This window comes from Falco cherrug, chromosome 8, assembly GCF_023634085.1.
Source record: "Falco cherrug isolate bFalChe1 chromosome 8, bFalChe1.pri, whole genome shotgun sequence".
Taxonomy (NCBI): Eukaryota; Metazoa; Chordata; class Aves; order Falconiformes; family Falconidae; genus Falco; species Falco cherrug.
Genome location: NC_073704.1, coordinates 15,934,467 through 15,951,270, shown reverse-complemented (window position 1 = coordinate 15,951,270; position 16,804 = coordinate 15,934,467). Strand labels below are relative to the sequence as shown.

General features: G+C 42.4%; 3 protein-coding genes across 9 annotated transcripts in view; 2 read left to right on the top strand and 1 right to left on the bottom strand.

The window, feature by feature from the left end:
- Nucleotides 1-8,051, top strand: part of NBEAL1 (neurobeachin like 1) — an 88,715-nt gene extending 80,664 nt beyond the window's left edge. For all 5 annotated transcript variants that reach the window (XM_027810785.2, XM_027810786.2, XM_027810784.2 and 2 more), the window contains one exon: nt 1,396-8,051. In XM_027810785.2, the coding sequence (XP_027666586.2) occupies nt 1,396-1,497 (102 nt within the window). In that variant the 3' untranslated portion in view covers nt 1,498-8,051. The remainder of the gene's footprint in view (nt 1-1,395) is intronic.
- LOC102058104 (alpha-aspartyl dipeptidase-like) lies at nt 8,040-15,323 on the bottom strand. Its single transcript, XM_055719325.1, has 8 exons — nt 15,043-15,323; nt 14,877-14,965; nt 13,769-13,843; nt 13,098-13,177; nt 11,524-11,697; nt 9,957-10,016; nt 9,074-9,156; nt 8,040-8,542 (listed from the first exon to the last, which is right to left on the bottom strand). The coding sequence occupies exons 1-8, from the start codon at nt 15,321-15,323 to the stop codon at nt 8,464-8,466; spliced, it is 921 nt and encodes a 306-aa protein (XP_055575300.1). The 3' UTR covers nt 8,040-8,463.
- LOC102058270 (cytochrome P450 20A1) overlaps nt 15,228-16,804 on the top strand; it is a 15,697-nt gene continuing 14,120 nt past the window's right edge. For 2 of the 3 annotated variants that reach the window (XM_055719324.1, XM_055719322.1), the window contains exons 1-3: nt 15,247-15,354; nt 15,975-16,024; nt 16,112-16,278. In XM_055719324.1, the coding sequence (XP_055575299.1) occupies nt 15,283-15,354; nt 15,975-16,024; nt 16,112-16,278 (289 nt within the window). In that variant the 5' untranslated portion in view covers nt 15,247-15,282. Of the gene's footprint in view, nt 15,355-15,974; nt 16,025-16,111; nt 16,279-16,804 lie in introns of all 3 variants that reach the window. The other variant, XM_055719323.1, reaches the window with a different exon arrangement.

Here is a 16,804-nt window from a genome sequence, read left to right as displayed (position 1 = left end):
TTCCAATGACTCTTTTTCCAGCATTTTCTGTTTATAATTCAGATGATCTGCAAGCTTAATATCCATGTAAATAGATCTTTTTTTAAAAAAAAACACAGACATATAAGGAACAATGTTATGTCCCAGATTTTCTAGTTTTCTATAATGGTATCAATCAATATATTTCAAAAGTGTGCGTATGTGGGGTATTTATTTGTTGGTTGATTTATTTGTAGCCTGGAAGGAATATATTAATTACTAGAATTTTACCTTTATACAGAAGACTGTGTTGTAGTTCTGGCTTTCGGTGGTGATACTGATCCTTAGGATAAACGGAGAGACTGACCTTCTTTAATGTGCACAAAGTGAAATGCTGCTTGGTGTTAAGATTGGCCTCTAGTGTTTCTGCATCAATAGTATCCAGTATGAAGTATAATAAATGTTTTGGTATTTTTAACAATTTACTTAGCTGTTTAGGATGTTGCAAAAGTCTGAGGGATTATCACCTGTTAGTGTTAATCCCAGTCAGCACTGTGCCTTTTCTAGAACACTGCTGCTGCCATGATACAGTTCTTAAGATTGCTTAATTTGTAGTACTAACTGCTGGGAACCGTTCTCAAACTTGTGCTGTTAAGGCATGCATCATGTTTGTTAAACTGCAAGGGATTTCATAACCTAATCAGCTGCCAGGCTGATCACTACTGGCCAATCATAAACCTTGTACTTAGGAGTAAATTAAAAGTTTCTGAAAAATTGTTGTCAGATTGCAAACCTACCAGATGCTGGATTTAATGTGGCCTCTGGTTGCTTGTTATCTGTCTTTACTTATGGAACATTCAGTATGAATTACTTGTGGTTTAAATTTTATTCTGAGCACTTTACCCAGGATCTTTGGAAGACTGTATAAATTTGATATCAGGAGAAGATAAACTTTTTCTTTTTCTTTCATTCCGCCATCACTGCCCTCCTGCATTTTGGTTATCTTTTCCTATTCGCTTCTAACAATTTCTGTTTGAAATCTCTGAAATAAAATGTCCTTTCTTCTAATTTGGTTCTTTTTTGCTTGACATTCACCTCTCTTTTTTCCTTCCTATCAGAATAGAAATCTAAACACTGTTTCTAAGCCATTTGAAGTAGGTTAAGTATTAAGTACGTATTACTTGGCGATATCCCTTTAGCTGTTCAAAATCAGGGAAGGCTGTGATTAGTGTTTAGTCTGTTGTTTTTTGTCAGTCCCAAGAATCATCCCTAAGTGTAATTTTGGTTTAATTTCAAATATTTTTTGTTGTTACGATTTTGTTTATGCAGTGCATTGTAGTGTCTGCATTTCACCAGAATCAGTGTCTGAATTCCTTTTTAATTTATCCACCTTATCCCTTCTCCCTCCTTTTGTTTCTCTGAATTACTTTTAAACAGATGCGCTCAGGTCAGCTTTCCCGAAAGCTGTGGGGATCAAGCAAACGGCTCAGCCAGATTTCATCAGGAGAGACTGAATATAACACTCAAGATTCCAAGTGATTGCTGCTTCTACCTTCTCTCATGGATTCCAGAAACATGTTTAATTTTTTGGTCACTTTAAATGTATATCTCAACTTTCAGGGGCTTGATTCTTAAGTCTGTTAACGATGAACCTATAGTAGAGGTATAGTAATAAGCATGTGTACTCATGCAAGTTAGCTGGCTTGCATATTTTTTCTTAACTGTGTTGGATTGGTCACAGCACAATCCCTGTCTAAATAGCTGCTAAAACTGTGTTTCAGAAAAGAAGGAAAGAAAAAAAAAAAAGAAAACCAAACAACACCGCCCCTCTTCCCAAACCTCCAAATGCAAGTTTGCTAATTGAATTTCAGATAAGTAGCGTTTGATTTGAAGGTGAATAGGGCTTGATGCTCCTTGATCACGAAGAAGATATTTGGCTTTCCTTTGGTAGCACTGTAATTCCCCAGCAGTAAATTAAAATTCTGGCAGTTGCAGTGGTTGAATTCAAAACTGGGATAGCTGACAGTTATGACCTTTTAAATATGGGGGGTTTAGCCCAATGAACAATTTCTTGCAATTTGTTCCTGTAAATGGCTATTGCTATCTTCTTTTGCATAGTTCCAGCTTCAGGCTGCTCTGCAAGGAACATCTGTGTTGCACTACTTGATTATCAGAAATTGTTTAAAGTACAGACATGAATAACTTCAGAGAAGTTGAAGGTGGTGAAGGAGCTGAAGGAGGTAGGAAATACTTGCTGCTGAAAATTATTTAAATGGTTAAACTAAACTAAGGCACACCAAGAAATTCTGTAATATATTTAATATCTTGAAGAAAAAGAGAGGAAGAATCAATATCTATATTGGTCAAAGATCAGTGTGTTTCTTTAGTCAGGTAACTCCTGTAAACAAAAGATAAATTTCCACTGCAAAATGATTTAAACCAACATTGCAGCACAATTTAATTAAATAGTACCTGTTTGATTCTTGCTTGGTGTTCACCAAACCCGTTGTTAGCCACGTGGGGTTTTTTTCTGTAAAAACAAGCAGGGAAACAGATAATGTATCCATTTTCAAGGTGTGTTTAAGACCTGGGAAAAGAAAATAACAGATCCTTACATGCCCTATATCCAACAAAGCAGTTTTGGTTTGTATGCTATATTTTGGAGAAGCCATCACTGAATTTCTTTGGTTTAGCAATACGTGATGATAGAAGGGTGTGTGTGTTCCTATCGTTCTGACATTTTTATTTTATTGTTTAAATTATAAACCCCATACTGTTAGAAAAGCCTGGTGCCGTGGGAAAAAATAAGAATTTTTGGATCAGCGTGTGAAGGTATGTGTGCATGTGTATATATGTGTGTATGTTTGTGTATATATATGTATATACATGTACGTATGTCTATTAAAAGGAGAAAATACCGTGGGGTAAGGGGAGTATAGATATAAAGCAGAGCTGTAAGTGATTGTTAGCTAGTACGTTCCCTTTTGGCTACCCCTTTCTTCCCTCTACCATCACTTTTCTTGTTATTTTTATTTATTGAAATGAATGTGTGTTGCATCTCCTATAATTGTTATCAGATATTCCCTGTGGCTGGGGAGCTGTTGAACTACCTGAGGAAATCTATAATGTATAATCTTTTCATTAACTTTTAGCACAATATTTATTAACATTGTAGAAATAGTAATACCTTTTTACCCTGCAAAAGGATAATCTTTAAAAGTTCTGTTAAGTCTCATTAAAACTGTTTTCTCCTCCTCAGTCTTTACTGGAAACAAAAATCCCTTTTAATGACTGATCAGTGTGCTGTGTAAAGAAAGTTGCATTGCTTTTTCTTAACTTTTGTAAGCTAAATAATCAGATTAGTGAACAAGTGCAAGTGGATCTATGCATAGCTGCAATGTTCTGACTAATCACTGTGATAGACTGGATTGTCTGGAAAGTTAGAAGAAAGTAAGAATTATTTCCCTTAGTCACTTGCCAAGAGAGCATTAAATTTTCAGAAGTAGAGCAGTGTGGGTTTTTTCAGACTCCATGTATGTAAAAAAACCCAAACAACTGAACAAAAACAACCAACCAAAACAAACCACCAAAAATAACCTGAAACCCAAACACATCCCTTATTTTCAAATAAGCTATAGAGAAGTGAAAAATACTATTTTAAATCGATTACCTATCTAGTAAGAACACTAAGGATAGTACTGAGTATGCATATGAGAATGTGAAGTGTGCTTGTCCGTTATGGTTTTGTGAAGAAGGGATTTTGGAGGAGCTTTTTTGAAAGTGGTTTAGAAAAAATTCAGTTCAGAATACGAGATCTTTCTGTGTCATGGGAAGTTGAAAAAAAGAGCTCATTCGGGGCATTGAGTTGATGGTTTTTATCAGTATGCATAGGTGTTGTGTTTAAATGCATATATGAGGTTAAGTGTTTACTTGCAGGGGAAAGGGGGCAGGGAATGATGATGTTTTGGCTAGCAGAATCAAGTGGAGAAATTAGGAGAACAGGTCTTTTGTAATTTTTGTTGAGAGCACAGCTTTCTTCTTGTCACTTGCACAGACAAGGTTTGCGTAAGGTCGCAAACATCCTACTGGGGGTTACATATGTTTATACAGTACTCATGTGAATCTTTTTGGTAGTTTAATATTAAAGAATACTGAACTCACTGTGTCAGTGTAAGTAAAATACAATGTCATTGCAATAATTGGGGATGAAAGAGTTTATGGTGAAGAGCTTTGATATTTGAATACCACCATTTCAGTGCATCACAAGCATTGGGTGATCTTCACAAGTATCTGGGACAGCTTTAGATGTGGACAGTTCTTGGGTTCTCAAACTCGAGGCTAGTTTGTGCTCAGCACAAGGCAGCAGCAGCAGAATGCGGGAGGGACAGGTGAGCTCTGAGCTGCTTCTGCTCTACGCCGAATGGCAACATCCATTGCCTTTTGATCTTGTATTTGGCTCTTGAGGAACGCTTAGCGTTCTTCCTTCTTGGAAAGACCTTGGAAAGGAGGTTTGAAGGTCTGCACTTTGCCTTTATCTAAAATCACCTTTAAAAGATACAGGTCATACATGTGAGCGTTAGCTGGTATGTTGTTTCCTTTGGCTTTAACTGATTTGTGCAAGTCTTTTTTAAAAGTAGAGAATAACTTTTCTGATCAGCTGTTCAGGCTGGTTGAATTGCAGTCTCTTATGCAGTGCACTGTGAATTAGTGAATTGACTTTCATATTTTTTTGATTTCCTCAAGTGAATAAAGTTTAGGATCACGTGTTGTTTTTCATGTAGTATTGGCAAAGTAAGATTCTTCTTTGGTTTTGAACTAAGATTTATTTAAGTGTAAAAAGTAAAGCTGTGAGATGAGAGACTTCTGATAAGGAATTCAGAATAAACAAGTCTTAAGTGACAGTTGTTTCATAACATTACATTTGTCAAGATCTTTTTGATGGTATCTTCTTTTAATTTTTAGAACAACCCTCGTGATACTTATCAAAGCTTAAGATATGCTTACCTTTGAAGCAGAGTAATTAAGTAGGAGTGTAAATATATGTAGTAAACAAAACTGAAAACTGACTCTCTTTTCATACCTGCATATAAATAATATCAAGTAGTTAGCGGTATTGAGTAACTTCTCTGTAGCACAGTTTTGAACTTGCACACCAAAGGATGATATTTAGAAGACATCTCTCCTTTATTACAAGTAAAACGTTTGTTAAATTTCTCTTTATCAATTTACTTGTTCTTGATAGTATTTTTAGTTGTCTTTATAGTGAAGAATCTTACCTAGTCTGTGCAGTTTTTGTACTATATAAGCATTCAGGAAGTGAAATGTTTGCTGTTCATGTTAGCATCTGACTTGTGTGAATTATTTTTTATCAATGTATTAACTAATATGTGCTCATAGGATATCTAGAAACCACATCTTCCATCTTCCGTGTACCTTACCACCACCAGCACAAAATAATAATCCCAATCTTAAACTAACTGCACTTCTGCACTTCTGATGGTTAGTACACATTGTGGAAATTAGCTCTTAGGAAGACTATTTAATTTAAGAAGAAAAAAGGAAAACCCAATAGCACAGACATGTATTATAGTTGCTTTGCTAATCTACAACATTGATAGAAACAAGCTTTTTTTTCCTGCTGGTATACCTTAGATCATGAATATTATCACAGAACAGGTTTATCAAAGTCTTTACAGGCTTTAGTCTAGTCAATTGGCTGCTTTATAAAGATATTCTTAAAAGTTGTATTTCTGTGCCCTTTAAATGAAATGCAAAGAACTAAGTTTCTGCACTGTAAAAAAATCTGTATGGGACTGGTAACAGTCCTAAATCAGTCTGCTTTAATATGGTCCTGCAGGAATGATAAATTTATTTTTATTTGTAATGTACAATAATTGGGTAGATCTTTTTACTCTTGCCTTAGTCAATGGGAGCTGTATACCTCACTTTCCTAGACCATGTCTCCCTCTTCCCTGTTCCTTCTGCAAGTCTTTCCCAATCTTAATTAACAAAACCATTAGAAAACATATGTACAACAATCAGATGCTCCACAGATTTTATACTATGTGTGTGTATTTACTTGAAAATGTGTACCGATATACCAATTATGGTATGGTAGGGAGCTTTAAAGCTAGAGAGGGGAGCAGAACATGTGTCAGCCTCCTTCAGCTCCTATATTCAGAGTCTGTGTAGACATTTCTCTGTATTGTCACCTGAAGGCACTCCTTTCTTCCACGGTTAAAGGCGCCTTGCTGGCCGGGTTAGATGCTGTGACTGGGTGCTCTGAGTACTTTTTTTTTTTTTTCCCCATTCAAAGAATTAAAAAACCCCAAACCAACACATATAAATGCATATCATAATGTGAACCTAAGACCTGACCTAATAAATACTGTTAGATGAAAGCACTACATAGGGTTATATTTAGTTGGGTGGAAATTCAAACATGTGCTTCAGTGCTTTCTAGAGTGGGCTTTTCATGCTTCTTGGTTTAAAAGCTATGTCAGTTTCAGCTGTGAACATGACACTCCTTAGTAGTCTCCTTTTGGGGAGAGTAACAGTTTTTGTGCAGTGGTATGCATGTGGGTTCATCGTACACCAATGTTAGATTCAACTGAAGTGTTTGGAAGATATCTTCCCCTCCATCCCAGGGAGCCAAATTCTCATTATTACTAATTGCTCTTGCTAGCATGTACTTATAAAGGAAGCAAGGGTTTTCTGAAAAGCTACTGCAGCTAAAAAATATTTTTGGGGGCTAAATTTGGTTGTCCCCTTCTTCACTATTATAGTTATCCAGATGCCTGAACGCAGAAATACTTCTGAGTGGCGGCATAGCGCACTCTGCACAGTTTGAGTTGAGTGCTGTTCATCTTAGTGCAGTCTTGAACACCCCATCTGTGAGGAACTGTTTGTAGTGTTTAATCAAAGGTACCCTTTGTTAGCTTTTAATTCACCTTTTTGCTGTGCATCTGTGGAAAATTGTTGTGTGTTTCTTTTAATTACCGTTTACCCAAATGGCCCAGATAAAATCGGTGTTTCACTTTTCAGGAGGGAGTTCTTCCAGTTGTGTGTTCTTTCGTTTTTCATCTACTGGACTTGGGAAATTCGGCAAGTATTTCCAGAGCTTCGGTCTGTGGTTATACTCAGCACAGACACAATTTCATAACACATTTTCTGTCCCAGAAGCATGATTGTCAGTATAGATTATGGTTTAAAGCTGCTAAGGTGTTTTGAGATTGAAATATAAAACATCTAGCCATATATATCATAGATCTAACTGAACTTAGAAGCCACTTCTTTATTTAGCTTCCTATCTAGTCAGTATTTTCCTCTTGAGGGAGCCATATTTTATGCCTTGAAGTAACTTTTTAAAATAAACTTAGTCTTGCACCTGACAGCACTGCTTTAGTCATACATAACTGTGAGCTGTTGCTTAAAGAAAGCCATGAGGGGGAAAAAAAATAATAAGGAGAACTTGCAATACGTGTTCTAATTCAGTCCCTTACTATGCAGGAGCGCTTAATATAAGATTAGATAAATGTAAGACTTAACCTCCATTTGGTCAGTGTTTTGATGGAAGCTGTGACACTACTCAGTGTGCTTGATGAATTTTTACTAATGAGGGAGTGAAAGCAAAGGCCTTACAGCAACAGTTAACCATATATTCTGATAATTCTTACAGATTGTGCAATTACATGATTACAAATGGATTTTTAAATGCCAAAAAATGCCTTTTTTTAAGAGCTAAATGTTAGGTCTGAGGAGTGTCAGAAATACCTGCTTTCAAAAATGACCCTTCAGGCACTGTAATGAACTTGCTGTCAGTCTTCTGTGCAATATCTTTCTCCCTTCTGGGTGCTTTAAGAGTATACTGTATGTCTTATTTTATTTTACCAGTATGTTTTAAGAGTGTGTATATTGGCTAATGATGGGTGTTTTTCTGTACAGCATGGTGGAAGATGTTTTAAAATTTTGCACTTTTCTAGGATTTGCAAGTTTGTAACCTGACAATTTTTAACATGCACACTTTTGTACATAATTAGCATTGTATATATTTAACATGAGTCTGAAGCAAATAAAAGTAATTGAATGCATAACTTCTCCCTTTATTAATAGCACAGAAATTAAACTAATAGTGTGGGATAACACTAAACGAATAATTCTTTCATTTAGCAGGTAAAGTTAGGCAGCAGGGACAGGTGGCTTGGATGTCCAGTCTTAATTGCATTAAAGTAACTTTTTTTTGGTGGGGAAGGAATCAAAGTGGATACATGAATGTACAGACCCTTTCAGACTAAGAACAGCAGTGATTACTCAAGTATTGCAATAAAAATTGTCTTTTTGCTGGGAAGGAGAGATACAAGTTGTGAATTAGGGTGGGGAAAAGACTCCACGAATGCATATTTATTTATAAAGCTAAGGTTCTCCACCCACCCTGGGACTAGAAGCATCTCTTTCCTTCCTCCTCATTGTCTTCCCATATATTTTTTCACTGCAGAATGTGCAAGGCTACAGATTCTGGAGATTACTGTCAATCAGGAGGAAACTGAAATCTGTTCCAGGCTCATGTTCAGTTGGTTTCTTACCCCTGTAAACAAGAAAAACCATGCTGTGAGCTTTAACAGGAGCTAGGACTGCTGTGCTTCCATCTGTTACTAAGGACAGAACAAGGCATCCTTATTCATAACAAGCAGTTTTGACTCCCTTCCTTGCCTGCATCATGGGACATACATACTAGATTTCTTAGTTATATGTTCATATGTTTAAAGACATGACTTCCCTTGTTCTAGAGTTCAGCGCATGGGGACCAAGCCAGCGTTCCCCTGCCCTTCAATAACAGAGCTGACTACTGGGGCTCTTTCTGCGAACAGTGACTGTAGTTTGAAAACACAAGCATCAATGGATGTAATGCCATAGCACTTACTGGGTAAGTCAGAGTGCTGTCGTACTGCCTGCTCTTTTGGAGCATAAAGCAATACTTGTATTTTCCCCCAAAAATAAATGGAAGCAAGGGATTAAGTAACTTCTGATGTAGGGTACAGGCAGCATGTGCCAGGAGTCTTAACAGAAGTCTTCTTTCCTGTCTGAAGGAGGGTATCAATTTAAATGAAGCATTTACCTCAGAAACAGACGTGCTCCTGTCACTCCTTGCAAGGTGGCTTTGTCTCCTTCCACTAGCAGCATTGCACCTTCCCGCAAGCCCTAATGGTGATGGAAACATTAAATGTTATTTTCAAGCTATTTAAAAGGCTAGAATGCTTGTCACAAGCAGGCCAGTCTTAGTGCAGCTCGCCATTACTACAGACAAGGCTTTCTCACTCACCTATTTCTAACAAAGATGTCAAGACAAAATTGGGAGAGTTACCTTGTTTTAGAAGCTGGTTTTCTTGTTTATTTTTCACTTTTAAAGGAGAAACCATTAAGGAGAAAAGGAAAGTGTGGGTTTTTTTTTCCACAACTACTTCTGCTACCACCATTCTTAGATCCAGTTTGTGCCAAGCCACAGCCAGCTGGGTTTCCTAGAGCACAAACTACACTCCAAGCTCAAGCACAGGGACAGGAAACCCAGAGGTCGCACTTCCTCACTGTAACTACGAACATACTACTGAATGAGCAAATTCAGAAACCTAGGGAGATTAAAACAAATTGTAAAGTTAAGAATACCTGCAAAAAGATTAAGGAGCGGTATCTTAACATCTGCATGCACACCACCCCCAGCAGACAACATATGACTGGTGGCCAGTGACTAGAAGTTGCCAGAGCTGCCTAAAATACAGGGTTTGGCAACAGGACTCCAAGCATCTCATTTGTTCTAACCCATTTTCTACAAGTGAGTGAAATCCAAGGTTGAAGCTCTTAGCAAGAATGTAACTGGCCTTCCATGCCGCAGTTCTGTAAGGCTTATCAGGCTGGGGAGCCCACACTGAAAGCTGGTAAGAATGCATTTAAAATGATTACCATACTTAGAGCCATGAGCTTCATGACTGGGAACTACTACTCACCAGAACGGGAGGGGTGTTTGGTTCTTCATGATACTGGCGAATTCTTTCCTCCCTTGTTTCCTGCAACAGTGAGTGTAGATTTAGCTGCCCAGGCAGTACGGTAGGACTTGCAGCTATCCAAGCATGACACCAAGCAATTTCATAACATTAAACAAAGCTGGCACTTCCCCTCAAGGAGAATGGAGTGGCAGGTTTGACTTTAATAGATATGTATTCCACCCTTCATCACTAGCAGCAATTGCTGCAGGTTGATCAAATAACTTACACAATCCCAGTCCCCAACCCAGTCCCCAAAACCCTTTAAACTTACTTCCACTCAGTTAATCCAGTTTTTTGGTGTTTTTGGTTTGTGTGTTTTGTTTTGTGGGTTTAATGCTAGCTCCACATGCTCAACCTTGGAGCAAGAGCACTGAGGAAGATGGTGGAAGCAAATGTCCAAGATGTCACCTTCATGAAAGAGGGTAGTGAACCATGAATTTCCACTGATAAAATATGTGCTTTTTTGTCCTCAAGTAGGTATTACACTGAAGAATTTCCTTCTGTGAACAGTTCTGCCATGTTTCCTGGGTGTTTGCTGCTGAACTGAGCAACAGTAGTTACAAGAAATGGAACCAGAAGGATTTGTTGGTAAGGAAACACAGGAACCCAGCAGGGACTTGGTACAGCACAGAGCTTCCAGCCTCTTTTCTGAGAAACAGTGGAAGTTATTTATAGGGAAAAGACTGCCTGCTTATCTAGTGACAAGCTGATTAAACGAGTACCTACTTCATCTAAATTCTAGAAGTATGCTCTGATCCTCCATCTCTCTGTTGTCCCCTAATTCTTAATACTTCCTCTAACCGTGAAGGAATTTTGACTACAAGGAGGAAAGCATTTGGGCTATTAAAACATGCACCACAGAAGCTGCTCCCTGAAGAATTAACTGACAGGCTATTCAAGAATCAGCTCCTCCATAGTGGAGATGTTAGTCTTTCATGCTTGATGGTTAAAATGTTTTTCTTTCAGCTGTATTAGTACCTGTGCTTGCTCAGTACTGGATGTTACAGGGTGTGCTCTCTGCAAGGACACTGGTGCCTAGGTAGTTTCTTATACAAGATCGCATGCAATCTCAAGATCTCTTCTGATGGTTCCTTCAGATATTCCTTTAGATATTTAAGCCTCGTAATGTATGTTTAAGTTGGGTCTCCTCAAGCAGCAGGCGAGATAGACTATGGCAGGACTTTCCCGAAACACATGGATTGCACATTTGAAGTTTATCTTTCCCTGTGCCATCCCCCTGCCCCAGGCCCAATTCCATGCCTAGGTATGAAGCAACAGTATTTTAGACATTGCAAAGCTGCTGTTTGTGAAAACACTTTGTTCCGCTCTCAGTAATACTGTTGCCAACTTCTCTTCCCACTCAAAAGCCTTAGGAGGGAGCGAAGTGTTACTGCCTCACTAGCATTTCCACTTGCTCAAGGGAGCAGCTGTTAAGACATTCTATAGCTTTGTAAGGCCTCACAAATATACATTGTTGTTGCACCTCTGCACCCAGGTTACTGTGTTAGCTCTGGCATGCTTTACTTACACCCATGTGAGTGCTTTTAACATCTGGGTCCAGGTAGTGGGGGTTAATATTGAAAGGAACTAAACCTAGAGCCTGCAGGGAAGGTGGATAAACAATTGGCATGTCATTGGTAGTATTGATGCTGATGGTAGCAACGTTAGTTCCTGCGCTGGATCCCACGTAAGGAATCCCATCCTGAAAGACAAAAGCAATGATTAGTATGCAGTATTACAATCAGGAACTACATTTTATAGCATTTTTTAGCATCTTATATCATTCTCAGAGACTTAGCAATCAGATCGCACTTAGTCCACATCTCACTGCTAACTTCACAGATGAAAAGCAGAACAAGAATTCAGGTTCTGAGGTGCACAACAGCTTGTATATGTCAGTCATGGTTGTCACAGAACTACTTGTTGGATGTCCTGGACTCATAACACTGTGACCCCATCACAAAAGAACTTAGAAGGTTGTTAGTACATATATTGGACTTTACTAAGACAGATTTATTATGTGCATTGCATTTACAGGAAATACCTGCGCTAGCTTTTAACTAGCTTCTGAAGAGAGCAGCCCATCTGAAGCTGAGTACAATGTTGCCACAGCATCAGCTTACCAGTACTGTGACCAGCCAGTTTAGTGCTAGTTCAGGTATTACTATATGCTGTGTTGTAAGTGGAAGGATTCCACACAAACATGCAAGTATACGGATAATAGAACAAATTGTAAAAATAAGCTATCTTGAGAGAACCGCTGCTAGTATAAGTGTAACCAAACAGTTATCTAGACTTCACCGGTACTTGAACACTTTCTGGCTTTTCTGCCCACAACAGGCATTGAATTTCTGTATATTAAGACGGCCTAGCTACATAACCTTTTTTTCTTGGAAGCTGGCCTTTTCAAACATATTGTGCTTGCATAAATCTGCCTGAAGTTGTTTGCAGTTCCATATTGCTAGGGGAACACCTGGCTTCTGTTCTGCTCCATGGATGGTGTATCTTTGTGGTGCCTTATGAGATTTGCCACCCAGAAGGGGGCTGCTGACCAGAAGGACTCGATGGCACTCGTACCTCTCAATTCCAGATCAAAGAGGTACACAAGGTAATTACACCATTTTCAGTGTCAACAGGACATCGACTAAAAGGCATGTATGGATCCAACTCTATTAATAGTTTATTAGCACAAAACTGCAACTTGAACGTGTCTGTATCTATTAGCAAAATAGAAAGTGGACACCTCAGGCTGAAAAGCAGGGTTTCTGGACATACATTATGTCCTGCACGGCTCTTCATTGGTATTTTACACCGAGTAGCTTGCTTCTAAGGTATTATGCAGCATTGTACATCCCAAGGTCTTGCAGTCCCACATCTGGGAAACTGCCCTAGAAAGTTTGCTGACCTCAAGTCTTTTCAGGCTTCAATGACTAATGGCAGCCTTATTTGGCCACAGATCTCAGTCCACCAGGCTGCGTGAGATGGCTCAATATTTGAAGTATATTAGACACAAAGATGCAGAATGAACTTGGATTTGTCTGAACAAAAGCTTATGCATGAGATCCTGCCACTCAGACTTGGCCAGCGTCCTGTAGCATTTACCTCAAGAACTCTTTTCCTGATCTCCTGTATCAGACAGTTGTCGTAGAGAGCTTTCAGGAGACGGAATGTGTTCCCACCTCCTGCAGAGAGAGAGCCCAGCTTATTTAACATGTTCTCACCGCCAATATTCATCGAAGCTTTTACAAACTTGGCAGGCTCAATGATTTCTATGCTCTATTCAGGGTAGTATCCTGCATTGAGCAGCAGTAAAACCAGAAGCTTCAGAAGAGTGGTCACAGGGCAAGCTCTGGGCTCATGCCCCAAGTCCTTCTTGTAACACTGGTGCTGGCTCTTTGTCAGCGGACACTGCTGTAATACCCAGGAGCATGGCATTAGGACTATGCTCAGTTGGAGCCCAGTAGTCCTGAATCTTTTTAGACTTGATAAAGTGATGATCCAGCTGCGATGATTGTGTTTTATCACTGAAGTACTGTTCAAATGAATAATCTGAAATTTACTGGAGGTGAAGGTCCATTAACAAATCTCTCCTATTTCCATCCCCACCACTAAATGTAGGGTCTTACTGTTCCCCATCAAAGTACTGGTTTCTGTAGTTTCTAATGATTGCTAGGCCCAATTTTTTCGTTGTTGTTTCTACAGTGCCTGCTCTGAGCAGGACTAACCCAGTGCCCTATGTAAACCCTCATCAGGGAGCAAGAAATAAAACTTACCGATAAATATTGCTTCAGATTTCCTTACAGCTTCCACTGGATCACAAGATTCATGAATGCTGTCCAGCCCATAACCTTAAATGAAAGAGTATTTTGCTTTGCCACTTCAGTTCGGTGGAGGAATGTGGTATGTTCAATTCCTCCCTCCCCCCAAGCCAAATGTCTTGCCAGACAACTAGGGAAATTTCAGAGAACTCTACAACATAAAGTATATGTCCTACATTGGTGCAGGGCTTCTGCATCCAGCTGTACCAAAGGAAATGTTTGATTTACAGATATACATGCTCTGTATCTTAAGAGCGGAGCATTTCACTCGGCAGGCACAGGCTGAGGCACGCAGTCCTGCTGAGCATTACCGGCAAACTGGGAAACGAGAAGGAAAAAGCTGTCAGTCTTCAGCTCGGCTGCAAGTCTGAACACGATGTGCCACCGCTGGGTCTAGCATTACTGGTGCAAATATCTGATCTGATTTTTTTTTTTTTTTTTTAATGGTTAAAATGTCTGGCTTTGACAGATTTGCCTTGCTGGGGTTCGCTGAGTACAGGGAGTGCCAGGAGAGCCAGAAGGTGGATGTTTGCTGGCAGCAATCTTTCTGCAAAAGAACGGAGCAAAGTGTGCTGCCCAGGGCAGTGAGTAGTGGTTATTACTGGGGTAACAGGTTATCCCGAATGGTGGTGGGTATTGGGCGGAGGTGTCGCTGTAGGCTGCTCTGGAAAAACCTTTGCTCGAAGCAAAGCTGAGTTGCTGTTCATCACGGAAATGCGTGGCCGGTTGAAGTGCGTTATAGTAAAGGGTTTTGCTTAACACCCGCGGTTGCACGGCTCGACCCCAGGCTTAAGGCGTCAGGGAACAAACCGCGCCCCGGTGCGCTGGAGCAGGTAGAGACGCGCTCGGTGTTTAGGAAACAGCTTCCTCCCCGAGGCGCCCAGAGCGCGCGCAACACGATTTCTTCCGGGGGCCTTTAGAGTAGCTGCTAGCGGGCAGCGGGACCCCGCGGCGGACCGACCCCCCCCCCCCGCCCCGCCCGCTCCCGCAGCGGCGGCCCCCCCGCGACACCGGCCGCCTCCCCCCTGCGGCGGCCCGGGGCGCTGGGGCCGGCCCCGCTTACCCCAGCTCTCGAACTTCTCCCTCGCGGTGCGGGCGTAGGCGTCGCGGTCGTGCAGGGCGTAGGGGACGAAGAGCACCCGCTTCACCGCCCTGCGAGGAGAGAGGGGAGGCGGCGGTCAGAGCTGGGGCGGCCGGGCGGGCTCCCGCGGGCCCTGCGCGGTGCTTACTGCCCGAGGAAGCTCTGGATGTGCTGCTGGCAGTGGCCCAGGTACCCCCCGCCGTGCAGGGTGGAGTTGGAGACCAGCAGCAGGCGCCGCGGGCCCCCCATGCCGCCCGGCGCCGTGCCCCGCCGTCGGTGCGCGCAGCCCGGCCCGGCCCCGCTCGCCCGGCCCGGCCCGGCCCGCCCCTTCCTGCCCCGCCGCGGCCCGCGGGGTGGGGCCCCGCCGCTCCCGCCGCCCGGCCCGGCCATGCTGGACTTCGCCATCTTCGCCGTCACTTTTCTGCTCATCCTGGTGGGCGCCGTGCTCTACCTCTACCCGGTAATGCTGCTGCCGGTACCGGGCCCCCGGCGGGACGCACGGCACAGCCCGGCCCGGGGGGCAGGCAGCGAGCGGCCGAGAGGCCCGTCCCCCACCGCGCCCCGGGCCCTTCCCGCCGCCCCTGGGCCGCCCGGCCCCGTTCCGCTGCCCCACGCCCAGAGCCCGGGCCCGCCGTGGCAGCCGCCCGGCCCCATCCCGCGGCAGCCCGGCCCCCGCGCCCCGGCCCGCCGCGGTCGGTACGTGCCGGTGGCTGAGCCCACAGGGGGGCTGCGCCGGCTCCCCGGCAGCTCAGCTCGGCGTCCGTGCGGGTCTCCGGGGCGAAACCTGGGGGCGAGATCTGCGTGGCAAACCCGACCCGGGAAATCTGTACGCGGGGATTTACCCCCTAACCGGGTGGGTGATGCTGGTGTGCCCGGTGGGCCAGGCACGCGCTCAGGTCGATCGGCCTCGTAAGCCTTGGCAGGCGCGAGGCCTGAAGACGTGGCTTAGCCAGCTCTTGTTTAACGTTGCGAGTGGCGTAGCAGGATTGTGGTGGAAAATCCATCTCTCCCACTGGGAAGCTGTGGGACTTGTGCAGAATCTGAAGTTCAAGGGGGTTGATGCGTGTCTTTTTACCCTAGGCATCTAGGCAAGCTTCAGGTATCCCTGGGCTGGCTCCAACTGATGAAAAGTAAGTGATTTCCATCCCAGCACTGATCAAGCTCAGCATTGGCAGAGAGTGCTGTTCATGACGAGGTATCCTCTTTGTGTTCCTCAGGGATGGCAACCTGCCAGATATCATCGCCAGCAGCAGTTTGCATGAGTTCCTGGTGAACCTTCATGAGAAATATGGCCCACTGGTCTCTTTCTGGTTTGGAAGGCGTCTTGTTGTCAGCCTTGGCTCCATCGATCTCCTGAAACAACATATTAACCCCAACCGATTGCGTAAGTGCCCTTTGCTTTGTCTTTGAGTCCACTGGTTCCTTCTGGCCGTGCTGGGCATCCTATGTCCAAGAGAGCTGGAGTTTCGTTCAGAGTAGAAAGAAAACGAGGCTCAGTGTGCAGCTGAAATAGCGGTTAAGGTATGACTTTGGACTTAAGTATTAGTGGCAAAGAGTTGCTGCTGTCAAATGGCCATCAAGAAACGAGCATGCTTGTGCCTTCTACCATCTCCCTACAGGCAAATGTTTATGGAAAAGATCACTTGAAACAGCAAGGTGAAGGTCCTGTAGCTGCTTGGCATACATTTGAAAAGCAGTTTGAAATATAATTTAAGAGGGGAAACTTTGCTAAAGTAAGTCTGAAAACTACTGTGCTAGTTTGCGATAGCTCCCATGTGTGGTTCAGTGTAGAGGTTTTTAAAGTATTATTTGAAGTTGTTCTTTAACTTTTGTTTTTCTTTTGCGTGTAGAATTTTGTGCTCAAAACCTTTAATTGATCTTCCAGTCTTGGAAGTGGTCAGTGGTGCTGG